The sequence below is a fragment of the Gregarina niphandrodes genome, assembly GCF_000223845.1.
Source record: "Gregarina niphandrodes unplaced genomic scaffold scaffold00033, whole genome shotgun sequence".
In the NCBI taxonomy this organism is placed as follows: Eukaryota; Apicomplexa; class Conoidasida; order Eugregarinorida; family Gregarinidae; genus Gregarina; species Gregarina niphandrodes.
The window spans coordinates 83,920-97,422 of record NW_011645802.1 but is presented as its reverse complement, the minus strand read 5'-3'; the positions used below and the strand labels follow the sequence as shown (position 1 = coordinate 97,422).

Here is a 13,503-nt window from a genome sequence, read left to right as displayed (position 1 = left end):
GGGGGGGGAGTAGGATATGGGGTGTGCATCATTGGTCGCTGTTACGAAGAGGTCGCTTCTGGGAACGATTGCTGCGGCGAAGTTGATACTGAATTTCCCGTTGGCCTGGGGTCTGAATAGGTCTCAGTGGGTGGACTAGAGCAAGGTGTTAGGGTGTTGGTTTGACTAGGGACTGTACTGCTTCATGTCCAGTCGAATGCGGTTGAAGAAATAGTTGTTGGAGAAAGACACATCTTGGGTGGTGTTAGGATTGTCGTATGCAGTCCAGGGCACCAGGTCCTTCTCGCTGCTAACCGTATTGGATCCTTCGACGTATCCGGTTAGCTTGTAAAATGAAGGAGGCAGCACCCAGTCGACATGGAGACCCTTCATTAAGGTGGGCTTATTAAGCCCTAGTGTTACCGTCACCTCTTCGTCGTCTAAGTGGTCGCCAAAACTACTCCAAACACCAGAACCTCGTGTAAGCATCGCTTCTTGATTCACCGGTGTAGATTTAGGCAAATCTTCTAACGGCAGCTTAGATGTCGTGGACGTAGTCTCTACATGATCAAACCTGTGCCAGACCTCGTCCGAACTTGCTGACCAGTCCGCCAACAATAGAATAATCACAGTGGCCCATCTCATTGTAATCGTTCTGAGAGCCAAGGAAAAAAAGACAAGATTTCCCACCCGGTCGGTTGGATGATTGGTTGGATGATAGTTTCGTGGGACGATAGTTTCGTGGGACGATAGTTTCGTGGGACGATAGTGTCGTCGGATGCATGGTTAAGGTGTCCAAGAAAATACGTTTAATAAGATACACGGCTAACTCTCTAGAGTAGTTTCCATCCTTTTTTTATCTTTGAGTAAGAAGTTCGTTTTGTAGGTTCACAATGTTAATGTCGATAGGTAATGCTTTGGGTGGGAAGCCATGCACGATTTGGAAAGGACGGCCGGGATTTGTATGGGCTGTAACGAATTGGTAGACATCATCTACGTTGTGATGCAGGTTAAATGTTTGACTACCTCGCGATCCATCCAGGTATCTAAAATTAAGGGTGATGGTAGGCTTAGAATTATCTACTGAGAATGGCTTGGCAGTGCTTCCAACGCCACAAAGCTTGCTTTTTAGTTTGTCTTTGAAAGACGGTTGATGGGGCTCCGTCAACTCAGGACCAGCAGTGGGACTAAGACTATAACCTGGACCTTGAAATAAGTGTGAAGCTTGCTCAACTCTTCGCTCCGGCTCCTGGTTATATACCCGACTTGTTTTGTCAACTATTTCAACAGTCAGACCTTCTGGATGCTTCCTCATTACTTCTCTCAACTCCGCCGGAGCCTCACCCGCTTTTATTGCCTCCCATAACTCTCGATTCCCCGGCTCCGAGAAAGGACGAAACCGACCCAACATCATGAAACCATCCGCGTACAACTCCATCCGCTCATTAGACGATGTCACAGGCTGATCAATAGCCAACCCACTACACACACGTGTGTGTCTGTGTGTTACAACGTGTGTTACAACATGTGGCGACGCTTACCTTTGTTCTCCACCAGCGAATGTAGTGTTGCCCTTTTTCTTGTTGGCTGCCTCCTCATAGTCAGATATAGTCTTAATTCCCATCAAAATAAAAAAGCTTCGTCGTCCCAAAAAGCTTCACCCCAAAATCTGCTAACCATGGCAGAGCACATCATTGTCATCGTCGCGATAGGTTGGTCCCCGATAGGTTGGTCCACGATAGGTTGGTTCACTCGACCCATGGGCTTTGGCTGTTGACGGAGTCCTTTTTACCTTGGGTGGAGTAAGTGAATCTGAAGTGGGGTTTAACGATCTTGTTCCAGACAGAGACTTCGACGCTATCTAGTCTGGTCCAGTGTTGGGAGCCTTGGTGCAGGATTTCGATAGTATGTTGCTCAGCGGCGCTCCATGAGTGACGGACACCAATGAGATGTTGATTGGAAAAGAATGCGTTGGCTTCTTCTGCGCTAAGTGGTGCGCACATTTCGACAGAGGCTCGTTCGCGTTTTAGGTATTGACGTAGGTTCTCCTTTTCGCCGTTGGCCATGACGACAATAACGTCGTTGCGAACACCCGAGGCTAGTTGCGAGTCTAACGTTAATGTCTGCTGGACACTGACCACCCTTCCACAACGCAAGTGGTCTATCAACATTCGAGGCAACCGATAACTCTCACCTTCCACGCACCCCAGTCCCGGACTTCGACCAAACCACTGATCCAATGATACCCATAAACCTCCTGTTTGCACCTCCGTCTCCGTAGTCAATCTCCGACGACTATCACCAACCAACGATGTCCACACATACGACTGCCGTATTCCTGATAACTCACGAGATTGCAACGCATCCATCACCGATGAATCCACCGCTACCCGCAATGTACGCGACCCGTCCGGTGCCGGGAACGACTGTACCGCAGACCAAGTATTCGGACGCAACTCCGGCATTTTATTTATACCACCCACTTCCGATCGTCATGATCGGGACCTGTATGTGATGCCGGGTATAAGACCGAGCAATAAGACCGAGCAATAAGACCGAGCAATAAGACCTGTTGACGTTGAATGGTTGTGTGTCGAAAAATAGAGTTAATGTCCAGGTGGCTGAAACGAGGTTCTGTTAGCCAGAGGTCCCAGTTGTGTGCGAGGTCCCGAAGTTAAGTTCAATGTCCAGAAATTAAGTTCAATGTCGGGGTTTGCAGATGGCTCCGCCCGACTCTGGACTAGCGGGGGTGGCCTTCCGGTCGTCATCGTCGAGTAATCCATTGATATCGGGTAGCGTCGTGGTAAGGAACTGCTCTAGGTTAGCATCGGCAGGTGAGGGAATGTTTCCGAGATAGATTCCGTTATCATTGAGGGGTAGTTTGAGAAGTTCGGCTGGACAGACTTGTCCTTCGCAAATGGTGCCTGCGACTAGTAGGCTTTCGGGTACACCGGGCATGGCATCTGCGAGTGATCTATTAGATGCAAAGTCACTGAGTGAGAAAGCCACAATGTGTCTTTCATAGTCAGCCGCACCAGTAGCCACGGCGGGTGAAGAAACCTGGGATGGCGTAATGGTCCCGGTCCAGTCAACGAACTGTGCGCAGGACGTCAAGGCATCACGCACACCTGCCGTATTACTGCCCAATGCGAACAACACACCATCCAACTTAAGAGCCTGAGCCAGAGAACATGCATCTGTGCCAGCACGTGCATCTAGAGTCACACTCGCATCCACTATCATGTACAACCGATTCTTCTTTTGTCGAGCGAATTGCCGTAATGTCGAACGCTGCGAGTCCGAGAAGTCATTCTGCCATGATGCTATCGGTCCTGTCAACATGCTCTTGCCCACGTAACCAGGTAACAGTACTTCAGAAACACCCGCACTCAATAAAGACCGAAGGTACCATTCCTCCAATGAACCTGTCCCAGGTGAAACATGTCCGTACAGCAAACGCGACGGCTCATACAAACCCGCCCAACTTAACACTGACAGCAAAAACAACACCACTCTCACCATGCTCTGCATGCACCCTGCGCGCACTGGTCACACACCTGACAAAACGCTGCCGCCCGGACGCGGGGGCATAAGTCTCTTTGCGTTAACTCGTGGCGTGAAAGGCGTTCACGGATACCTGGCACAGTAAGACGACTCACACTCTTTGCTTTCAGCACGCACACTCGTCCACCATGTCGACAGTCGTTTAGTACTCGGCTTGGTCACTGAGCAACAAGTAGCCCAGTGGCGAGAGGGCGGGTGCCCTTTTTTATTGATCAAATGACCGAGGTGTTGAAACCAACGGTGTCATGCTTGGACGAATTGATAGACGGTGGAAATGTGGAAAGGATACGTGAAGTGAGTGGCGGGCTCCGTTACCAGTCCCGGGTCGTGGCGCAAAGTGGGAAATGGCCGCGGTTTCTGTGGGCCGGAGTTATTTCCCCTGTGTGGGACTCACTGGCTCCCCTGTGTGGGACTCACTGGCTCCCCCGTATGGGGCTCACTGGGTCCCCCGTGTGGGACTCACTGGGTCCCCCGTGTGGGGCTCACCCGTATGGGGCTCACCCGTATGGGACTCACCCGTATGGGACTCACTTGCGGGACAATTACTAGGGGGTGTTTTACAGTGTGATTTTAGATTGCGATGGACTATGAGGATGCGTTGAAGGCGACGTTGTATTTGCGGGCAGTGGCAGGGATGAGGACGGAGGAGGCAGAGCGTGAAGCGATGTTGCGTATTTGTTACGACATGGCAGTGAGTCATGGTGCGTTATCGATGGCGTTGGAGTACGCGTTAAGTTTGGGGGACCGTGGATTAGTGCGTGAGCTGTTTAGGTTTTGTGGGGACATAGAGGCGAAGCCTACGAGGCTTTGTCCGACGGCAGCGACGACGGACCGTTGGACTCCGAGTGTGCACGTGCGGTGGGTTTACGAAGACGCGGAAGAAGAGAAGAGCGTACGACGACTGATGCGTTTGCAATTGGCGTACCAATTAGCGGAGAACCGGTTCGTCTCGAGTGCTGCGGAGTTGGAAGTTGTTGAGGGTGCCACTGTAGATTTGAAGTTGAATGAAGTGGATGGTATTCTACGCAGAGAACACGTTTCTAGTTTACTTGAATATTTGGCTAAAGAACTAGATGTGGTCGCATGTAGGTCTGCAGAAGACATCTTACGTGCTGAGGAGCCTGGTCGAAAATTACGCAGTAGTTTGGAACCAGCACGTGCCGCTTTGGTTGCTGCATATGCCAGTGGTTTCGTGCATGCAGGCTTCGGAGTAGATGAAGCTTTGACCACCGAAGGTTTATTCCAGAGAGCAAGACATCATGGCTTGAGTGGTGCGATAGCATGCTTGGGGCTGCTGAATCTGTGGAATGTGGAGCAAGGTCTAACGAAGCTAGATAAGTTCCAATACTCGCAAGACAGTTTTACCCGAGCCGGAGCTATACTAGGATTTGGGTGTTGTGATGCTGGGAGCTGCAATGAGTTGGATCCTATTATAAGTTTGGTCAGTGATGCCATCCAATCAGATGATGCTAATGATCGAATGGCCGCATATGCCGCTTTGGGATACGCTTATTGTGGTACCGCGAAACCGGAAGTGCTAGAACTTCTAGTACCTGCAGTCGTAGACACCGCCGCTGTTGGAGGTGCCGAAGCCGCTTCCGCCGCCGCTCTCGCACTCGGGCTTGTCTTTTGCGGAACCGCCGATGAAAATGTCACTGAGGTACTCATACAAGCTGTTGCCGACCGTGCTGAAACTGTCGAAACTGTACATGTCTTCAATATAGGCTTAGCACTCGCACTTGTCTTCCTACAACAACAAGACAAAGCACACGGAGCACTCTTCCTCCTACAAGCCATTCCACACCCACTCAGCGAACTAACACAAGTACTCGTCGAAATCGCAGCCTACGCCGCCACCGGCAATGTTCTCAAATGCCAAACGTGTATACAGAAGTGTCTCCGAAAAGTCAACGCAATAATCACTGAAGACGCCGAAAAACAGCACGCGGATGAGAAAGAAGTGGGAGAAGGGCGTGAGAAAGAAGTGGGAGAAGGGCGTGAGAAAGAAGTGGGAGAAGGGCGTGAGGAACAAGGTGGAGAAGGGCGTGAGAAAGAAGTGGGAGAAGGTGAGAAAGAAGTGGGAGAAGGGCGTGAGAAAGAAGGTGAGAAAGAAGGGGATGCCAACCAAGTACAGCAGGCCGAAAGACAAGCAGACAAGAACGACAACCAGACAGAAGGTCAGGCACCCGCGGAAGGTCAAGGGCCAACCGTGGCAGAGACTGCGGCAGTAGAAGGTGTAGAGCCGATGCCGGGGGCTGTTTCGGGTGGCGAGCCTGAGTACGTGGCGCGTGCTGAGGAGAAGGGTAAGACGTTGTTGACATTTGTCAATGAAGAATTGGAGAACATTGTACCGGGTGTTGCGTTGTTGGGTTTGCCGTTGATCAATCTTCATGAGCCAATTGGCTCTGAAATGTTTCTGCGGATCGTGAATCACATGTTGCAATATGATGGTCTGTTGGTGCGGCGAGCGATCCCGGTGGCGGTGGCACTGCACTCGGTTTCGAATCCGCAGCCTGGCGTTGTCGAGTTGCTGAGCAAACTCTCGCACGACGCTGATGCAGACACGGCACTACACGCAATCGTGGCACTCGGCGTCGTTGCAGCAGGAACCAACAACGCACGGGTCGCACAAATCCTACGCAGCCTCGCCGTCTATTATGCCATGGATGCTAACGCACTCTTCCTCCTCAAACTCTCCCAAGGTCTCGTCTTCGCTGGTAAAGGTCTTCATACATTAAGTCCACTCCATGGTGACAAACAACTCGTACTCAAACAATCTCTGGCTGGTCTCTTTGCCTTCTGCGTCCAAGCTCTCCTGACCAAAGACACTCTGTGCCAAGGGTAAGAACAAACACGTGTTTGCACAACACTTTCGTTCCCGTTAGACGTTACCATTTGAACATGCTACATCTCGTGCTGGCGATTCGGCCCCGGTGGTTGATCACGGTGACCGAGACGGGCGAGCCTGTCGCGTGTCCCGTACGCGTCGGACAAGCCGTGGACGTGTCCGGCCTCGCAGGTCAACCCAGACAAGTAACCGGTGTTCGTATCCATGACACACCCGTTCTCTTATCCGACGGCGAGAAGGCGGAAATGGGCTCCGCCGAATGGCAGCCTCTAGCACCCACTCTTGAGGGTATCGTTGTCGTCCGGAAAACCAACCCCAAAGATCTCAAAGAAGCCAACAAACATCTCGAATAAATAAAGCTGCATCCCGCTGCGTCAATACGGTCCGCTCTACCGTATCATTTGTGCGCTGGGCAGTAGGGAAAGGTCGGAAGAGTGGCGCCGAATAGAGAACCTGGCGCCAGGGCGGCGGAGGAGGTCGGACTATGGTCGTAGGAGTGGGACCCAGGGGTGGTTGGAATAGCTACCAGGGGTGGTTGGAATGGCTACCAGGGGTGGTTATTTTATTTGTGAGTGTCACGTTTTAAAATGTCTGGCTCTAAATGTCCGGTGCTAAGTGACCCAAGTTTGGATGCTTCGTATTCCACAGGCCACGCACCTCCGCAGATGGCGCGAACCCCACCTTCCAAACCGCCCATTTACCCGGCTCATCATCCGGCTCATCATCCGGCTCATCATCTAGCGCACACTTTTCCTCGGACTGCTCTGTGGACTGCGACGCCGCCCTTAGAACGTCGCGTATCACCTCGGTGGTGAATACATGCTCCACTACCTTCTCCACCTGCTCTTCCGTGAGAGGGCACTCGGCGTCCTCGTCGGGGAACATGTTCAGTAGCGCGTTCCTCAACACCTGTTGGGTCATTCGCGGATTCCGAGCCGCCTTGTAACTACTCGCGAGGGCGTACGTGGCGAATGCGACCAGCGACTGCCTTTTGTTCCACTCCACCACTTCCTCCGTCGCCGCGTCTACGGACGGCACGTCTACGGACGGCACGTCTACGGACGGCACGTCCACGTGAATCACCCCTTGAACTCGGATGGCCAGCCCTTCCGTCCAAACGTTCCTGGTCAGCCACTCCCTCAGTTCCCCGAGGGGTATGGACCTGACGAGGTGGCTCCGAAACGCTACTGACGTCTTGACAAGCCTCGACGGCTTCGCCACCGACCTCGACGGCTTCGCCACCGACTTCTCCGCCGCACCTTTGTCTTCGAAGAACAGGTTCATCCACGTGAAGGTTCTCTCCTTCACTCGGCGCCGATCGGGACGGGTAGTTGTTCTGGCGGCCGAATTCCCACCGCGCGGGGCATCGCGGACCCCGCCCCTCTTCGCGGCAGTGGTTGCCGTCAGCCCGCTCATGAGTGGCAGCTGAGCCGTCTTCTTTCCAGCGGGTTCGTCAGCGACCGAGTAACAAGACAGAGACGGGAAGGAAGTCTTCGTCTTCGGACTTAATCCCGGACTTCGACTCCGACGACTCGGTTCGGCCCCAGGACTGTGGGCCGGACCTGGCTTAACTGTCAGGGCGGCGCCTTTGTGGGCGATGCGGACCTCCGTACAGTTCCAGTCACGGTCCACTGCACTCGCGTACACCAAGGACCCCGAGACCGGCAGGTTCAACGACATCCTACTTGGTCGACCAAATTTTCTGGTCGATCCATCTCGAGATGTTCTGGTCGATCCATCTCGAACCACCCCGTCACCTCGGACCTGGGGACAATCGCCTCCAACCATACCTCCGTCTTCTGACAAAACTCTTTCCATCTCACTGTAGGCCATGCCTCTGTCGTAACCGAGCAAACCGCACACCATCGCCGCTCGCAAGGCAGAGTTACTCCATTGACTACTCACACAAAACATTGTGCCCGAATTTCTTCCAGGAGGAGGCCACAACCCTTTTTTTATCGGTGAGCCGTCGGAGTGTGCGACCGGCACTCGTCGGTGGCCGTCCTTACCTGACTGAGAAACGACGACGTGTTTGCAGTAGCTAAAAAAGAAATCACCCATCCACGGCGTCGAGTCTAAAGCTGTTCTGCGGGAGCCTCTTTGCTAGGGCTCCTAGGTGTGTGTTTTTGGTCTTGCATGATTCGGCTTGGTTGCGTCCGTTAGATAACCAGCAGTCGTATATGATCCATTCTTCGGGTACGAGAAGTGCAGTTCCGTTGCAGCCAAATCCTTTGGCCATTTCCGCCGTCGCTCCGGTCATGAATGCGTACCCCACAACCCGCTTGATCTGGTCGTCCGTGAGCGGACACTTATCGCCAGGGAACATGTTAAGCAACGCTCGCCGCAACACCTCCCGCGTAACTCGCGAGTTCGGGGCAGCCTCGTAACACCGTGCTAACGCGAACGCAGCGAACGCAGTCAATGCGTCCTCCGTAGCCAGGTCCTCCGTAGCCAGGTCCGCTGTAGCCAGGTCCGCCGTAGCCAGGTCCGCCGTAGCCAGGTCCGCCGTAGCCAGGTCCGCCGTAGCCAGGTCCTTCGCTTTAATCATGGCCGGTTTCGAAGGGGAGGAACGAACGTTCTGGACGCGGAGCGCCAGGCCTTCCGTCCAAAGGTTGGCGTTGAGCCAAGCCCAGAGACGCTTATAGGGCACGGCCCCAAGCAGGTCGCGCCGGAACGCAACGCAGGCCGTGACCGCCGCCAATGTGCGTCTTGTCGTGCGCAGCGCTCCCGCGTGTTCAAATTGCACACCGACCCAGGCGATCCTGTTCGCCGCCGCCGGGATCATTTCCATCGTCTCTACTGCCTTGCGTCTGGCTGCTGTTCGTCGGTTGGATCGTCGACCGAACCGTTTGCTAACAGTTTCCCAAAGGCCGAGCCAGGAGAGAGAGGGCGCTTCCGGGACCAGGACCTTAGTGAGCAGGGGAGACAGCGCCTCACAGTCCGGGTCCCCCGACAACACTTCGCTGTCCAATTCCCCCGCCACCCGACCGCCCTTCTCGTTCACCATAAAATAGACGTTGCCTCGCGCGCCATGTCGCTGCTTCGCCAACTCGTACTCCAGTCCACTCCACGCGTCATGATCGTCGTAACAGAGCATCGACGACAAGAGCACCCGGCCCAAACCGTGCTTACCACAACGCGCACGACTCTTCAACTGCATCGGAAGTTTTTAATTACTCTGTCCCCAAACGCGCCTTGACACGAAATTTGGTCCTGGAACACGACGATTTCAATCAGGTCCACGACGCTGGGAGGTGCAGTAGTTGTTTGCGGCCAAAAAGTTTGCCACACCCACTCGTGTGGGTGACACCCACGCGCGAGTGGGTGACACCCACGCGCGAGTGGGTGACACCCACACGAGTGAGTGACACCCACACGAGTGAGTGTTGCGCTTTCGTTTAGAACACTGCGTCATGTGTCCGTCCTTCTCCAACTGCGTAAACCCGTTCCAACAAGTTCTCTGAGTCTACCAGAGCCTTGCACTCCACCCGGTCCGGTGGGAGTTGGTTCGTGCAGACGCTGGCAGTCTCTGGGAACTTTTCGGAGCGGGGAGACGTGCTTGGTTTAGGGACCGAACCACGCAGCTCGGCGACGCGATTCCAACGCTTGAGCCATCCACACCTTCTCTGGCGTGCCTTGTGCGTCTTGGCTTCTCCCTAAAATTCACTCCTCCGAAATTCCGCGGCGGTGACATAACGGTGGTAAGGCACACCCCAACAAGCTCGGGGTCACTAGCTCGGTATCGCGGGTTCAGATAGCGGTTGGGAGGACTGGTAGCTATTGGGAACAGTTGGGGGACCAGTGACTGTCGCTACGTAATAACAGTTATTGGAAAAAGTATAGAACGTTATTTATTGCCACGGATCGTTATCCGGTCGCATATACTATGATATCTCATTTTCACTATCCCGGTGGTATGAACCACCTCAACGACTATCCTGATGTTCCCCCTCTTGGACCCCTCCTTGTACATGTATCATGAGTGTGTGTTCTTAGCCGTCGAGCAACAGGAGGAGTTGCTGCTTCATGGGGGGTCCCCGATGGCAGGCGGCTTCACCGACCGGATGGAAGAGAGTGGCGCTAAGATCGAGGAAGTGCTCTCGCGGTTCCAACTGGACTGCGGCCACCTCTTTTTTGCGGCCGGTATTGCCTCCTGTTTCACCGGCTTCATGGCGCTCCTCCACAGTCTTTGGGGTCTGTCGATTACGGGCACCATCGAGAGCTTGTTCCTCCTGTACTGATTGACTAACTGATCCCCCCCCCCTCTCCCCCTTCCCCCCCCTCTCCCCCTTCCCTAATGCAGGTGTGTCTGTAGTGGCTTTAGCGTAGTGATAATGTTGATGGACTTTCCTGGCATCCCAAAGTGGGCGGCACCTGTGCGATACGCTGTGAGGCGGCAGATGAAGGTCATTACGAAAGTGACAGGTCGGGGTGCGGGCTACGTGTACTTGAGTGGTATGGCAATTGTGATTCTATGGTCGTCAAGTTCGTACCGTAGTTCGTCAGTAGGACTGTTGTTTGGACTCGCGTTATCTTCGGTGGTTTTGGTGGTTGGTTTAGTTGGTTTCTTCGTAGGGTTGCGAAAGTCCTTGATCTTGGAGAAGATTCGGAAACAAGTCAGCAATCATTACAAAGGCAACGTAACTGAGGTATATCGCAAATACGCCATCAGTGATGCTGCACATGGTCTTCAATTTGACGAATTCAATCGACTCTGCGGTGACTATTCCAACGGCCAATACATGTTCCACAGCGGCGACCTCTGGCTCATCTACTCAGCCCTCGACGACAACTCTAAAGGTGCCATAAACGAGCGCGAATTCAATGACTGGGTCTCCGGTATGATGACCTACCTCTAACCATGCAAAAGATCTTACCGCCCACGGGATCTTACCGCCCAGGGGATCTTGCCGTCCAGGGGAATCACAGATTTGGAAAGCCCAAGAGGAGCAGCCTCCCTCCCGTTTGCGCCAGGCTCCCGTTGTGGCAGGCTCCAGGACCGACAATTACACGTCTGAGACTGAATCTCTGACGTAAGGCCAAAGGCTCAAGGTCTAAGGCTCAAGGTGAGTGAAATGGACGTTAAAATAGAGCACCGAGAGCTTTTCAAACAAACCCTCCCCCTAGAAAAACAGTTGCAGCAAGCAGCTTCGATAGCAATGTATGAACCACATACTCCGTCTGACTCCGACCCTGTGACTCCGACCCTGTGACTCCGACCCTGAGGCTCCGACCCTGGGGCTCCGACCCTGGGGCTCCGCGTAGGAGCTGCCCGCGTCCCCTACCCGGTTTTGGGCCCGGTCGGCGGCGCTTTCTTTGGCGGGACCGCCTCGCCTCCCGGTGAGGGCTACCGCGGTTCGCCCGGGAGGCCACAGAGTCGTCGCAGTCGCTCTTCGTCGATGGCGCCCTCTTCCAGGTCGCCCAACGGCCGGTCGCCAAGTGCCGAATCGCCATGTGCCGAATCGCCATGTGCCGAGTCGCCAAGTGCCGAGTCGTCGCGAGTGTGCGCAGTGCGACTCCGCCTCGCTCGGTCCGTCATTTCGTAACCGCCGGCGACGACCGTCGAGGCGCCGAGCGTGGACGGAAATGCAGACTCCGAGCCCGCCGCCGAGGCCTCGAAACGAGGCGCCAACATGCGTCCCGACGGGGTGGTTAGGTGGTCGTCGTTTTGGAACAAGGCCAACAGATTACTCCGGCGACTATCGGAGAAACCGCTGTGGAGGAAACGGCCGTCGGCGAAGCGACTGTCCGAGGTGTCTGCGCTCCGCAATGTCCACTCCTGCTGCTCCGTTAACTCGCCCGCCGTGGACGTGGCCGGCTCTTCCTTGGTCGCCACGTCCTCCGACTTCTCCACCTTCGGCGCGGTCTCCGCACCGCTTTGGTGTTCTCCGTTCAGGCCGAGGTCGGGACTGCCGGGGTGGAGATTGTCGGGATGGCGGCTGCCTAACTCCGACTCGCTCGGCCGGTTCAAGATACCTCCCGTAAACGGCGGGCGCGTGTCGTCAAAGTACCGCGACCGGTGAGGAAGCGCCGCTCGTGAAGGTTCCGGCGGCGGCGGAAGGTCCGACCGTGGGGGACTGACCACGGGCGTGCTGACGACAGGATCCCGCGGGACGTCTTGCAAAAAGTCGCCCAGGCCAGCCGTGGAAGGAATTTCTTCGTCTTCGTCTTCCTGGTCGCGAGGAACCGTCTTTGCGGCAGACGACTTACCAGCCCGGGTCTCCGCCGATGTCCGGGTTGCCGTTTCGGTCTTCCGGGTCGTCGTTGTCGTCCGGGCTTCTGGTCCCAAGACGCCGCGGGAGCTAGGTCGAGTGATCTGATAGTAGAGTTTGAGAGCGGCTTCTCGACTGGCGGCTTTTCGACTGTTGCCTTTTCCCTCCGTCTCGAACACCCGTGTCGTACCGTCCTTGCTGGATATGGAGCAACTGATCACAAAGGTGGGAGAGTGCACGGGACCTTCAGGTTGACCAAGGTCTTGGTACACTGGCAGTGAGTAGCCGTGCTTCTGCGCATACTCTTGCAGCGCACCCTTCGGGTTGTCCGGGGTCGCTCCCGGCTCAAACCCGGGTGGCTCCGTCTCGTGGGCGGGCGGAGCAGCCTGCTCGGAGGCCGCGCCGCCTTTTGCAATTCCCGACACGTGCGGTCCCGGGGGGAAACGGGACCGTGGCAGGTGGGTCTTTAGAATTTGCAGCATTTCGCAGCTGGCGATACGTTCGGCGATTTTCTTGTTGTGCCCCTCGCCTGATGTAGTGAAGGGCGGTTTGGTGCAAACACACCGGATGGATGCACGTCCATTCTCGGCACCAGTGGTTACTGTGCACTCGAACTTGGGCAGTGGCACGATCTTGAACTTCTGACAGTACTCAATCAGCTCCACCTTGGCGTTATTACCCACGCCAGCAGTGACGGCCTGGTCCACCGCGGACGATATATACGCCAACCCGCTGCCCGAGCTGCCTGAACAGACACTTCCGGCACCGAACACCGCCGGGAACGGGCGACCGAGCGACTCTGATCCGGACCCCGAAAGCGAACTTAGGGCGCCTCCCACCGGACTCAACAAGGCACCCGGCCGCGGGCGAGCGTAGGCCACAACACCAGGACTGACAGCG

The 13,503-nt window shown here is 55.1% G+C and overlaps 9 protein-coding genes across 9 annotated transcripts; 2 read left to right on the top strand and 7 right to left on the bottom strand.

Moving 5' to 3' along the window:
* Positions 1 to 165: 165 nt before the first annotated feature.
* On the bottom strand, positions 166 to 624 carry GNI_131180 (putative LCCL domain protein CCP2; the record flags this gene model as incomplete). Its single annotated transcript, XM_011133874.1, has 1 exon — positions 166 to 624. The coding sequence occupies one exon, from the start codon at positions 622 to 624 to the stop codon at positions 166 to 168; it is 459 nt and encodes a 152-aa protein (XP_011132176.1).
* Positions 625 to 835: 211 nt separating this feature from the next.
* On the bottom strand, positions 836 to 1,603 carry GNI_131170 (UBX domain protein; the record flags this gene model as incomplete). Its single annotated transcript, XM_011133873.1, has 2 exons — positions 836 to 1,460; positions 1,521 to 1,603. 2 exons carry the CDS (start codon positions 1,601 to 1,603, stop codon positions 836 to 838), a joined length of 708 nt encoding a protein of 235 aa, XP_011132175.1.
* Positions 1,604 to 1,727: 124 nt separating this feature from the next.
* GNI_131160 (hypothetical protein) lies at positions 1,728 to 2,444 on the bottom strand (the record flags this gene model as incomplete). The annotated part of the gene is made up of 1 exon (XM_011133872.1): positions 1,728 to 2,444. One exon carries the CDS (start codon positions 2,442 to 2,444, stop codon positions 1,728 to 1,730), a length of 717 nt encoding a protein of 238 aa, XP_011132174.1.
* Positions 2,445 to 2,679: 235 nt separating this feature from the next.
* GNI_131150 (hypothetical protein) lies at positions 2,680 to 3,501 on the bottom strand (the record flags this gene model as incomplete). The annotated part of the gene is made up of 1 exon (XM_011133871.1): positions 2,680 to 3,501. One exon carries the CDS (start codon positions 3,499 to 3,501, stop codon positions 2,680 to 2,682), a length of 822 nt encoding a protein of 273 aa, XP_011132173.1.
* Positions 3,502 to 4,123: 622 nt separating this feature from the next.
* Positions 4,124 to 6,744, top strand: GNI_131140 (putative proteasome 26S regulatory subunit; the record flags this gene model as incomplete). Its single annotated transcript, XM_011133870.1, has 2 exons — positions 4,124 to 6,384; positions 6,429 to 6,744. The coding sequence occupies 2 exons, from the start codon at positions 4,124 to 4,126 to the stop codon at positions 6,742 to 6,744; spliced, it is 2,577 nt and encodes an 858-aa protein (XP_011132172.1).
* Positions 6,745 to 6,988: 244 nt separating this feature from the next.
* GNI_131130 (hypothetical protein) lies at positions 6,989 to 8,305 on the bottom strand (the record flags this gene model as incomplete). Its single annotated transcript, XM_011133869.1, has 1 exon — positions 6,989 to 8,305. One exon carries the CDS (start codon positions 8,303 to 8,305, stop codon positions 6,989 to 6,991), a length of 1,317 nt encoding a protein of 438 aa, XP_011132171.1.
* Positions 8,306 to 8,444: 139 nt separating this feature from the next.
* Positions 8,445 to 9,488, bottom strand: GNI_131120 (hypothetical protein; the record flags this gene model as incomplete). Its single annotated transcript, XM_011133868.1, has 1 exon — positions 8,445 to 9,488. The coding sequence occupies one exon, from the start codon at positions 9,486 to 9,488 to the stop codon at positions 8,445 to 8,447; it is 1,044 nt and encodes a 347-aa protein (XP_011132170.1).
* Positions 9,489 to 10,277: 789 nt separating this feature from the next.
* On the top strand, positions 10,278 to 11,250 carry GNI_131110 (putative apicomplexan with signal peptide and 3 transmembrane domain protein; the record flags this gene model as incomplete). Its single annotated transcript, XM_011133867.1, has 3 exons — positions 10,278 to 10,305; positions 10,388 to 10,625; positions 10,707 to 11,250. 3 exons carry the CDS (start codon positions 10,278 to 10,280, stop codon positions 11,248 to 11,250), a joined length of 810 nt encoding a protein of 269 aa, XP_011132169.1.
* Positions 11,251 to 11,738: 488 nt separating this feature from the next.
* GNI_131100 (double-stranded protein RNA) lies at positions 11,739 to 13,503 on the bottom strand (the record flags this gene model as incomplete). Its single annotated transcript, XM_011133866.1, has 1 exon — positions 11,739 to 13,503. A coding segment is annotated over one exon (1,765 nt), but the record flags the coding sequence as incomplete, so codon positions are not given.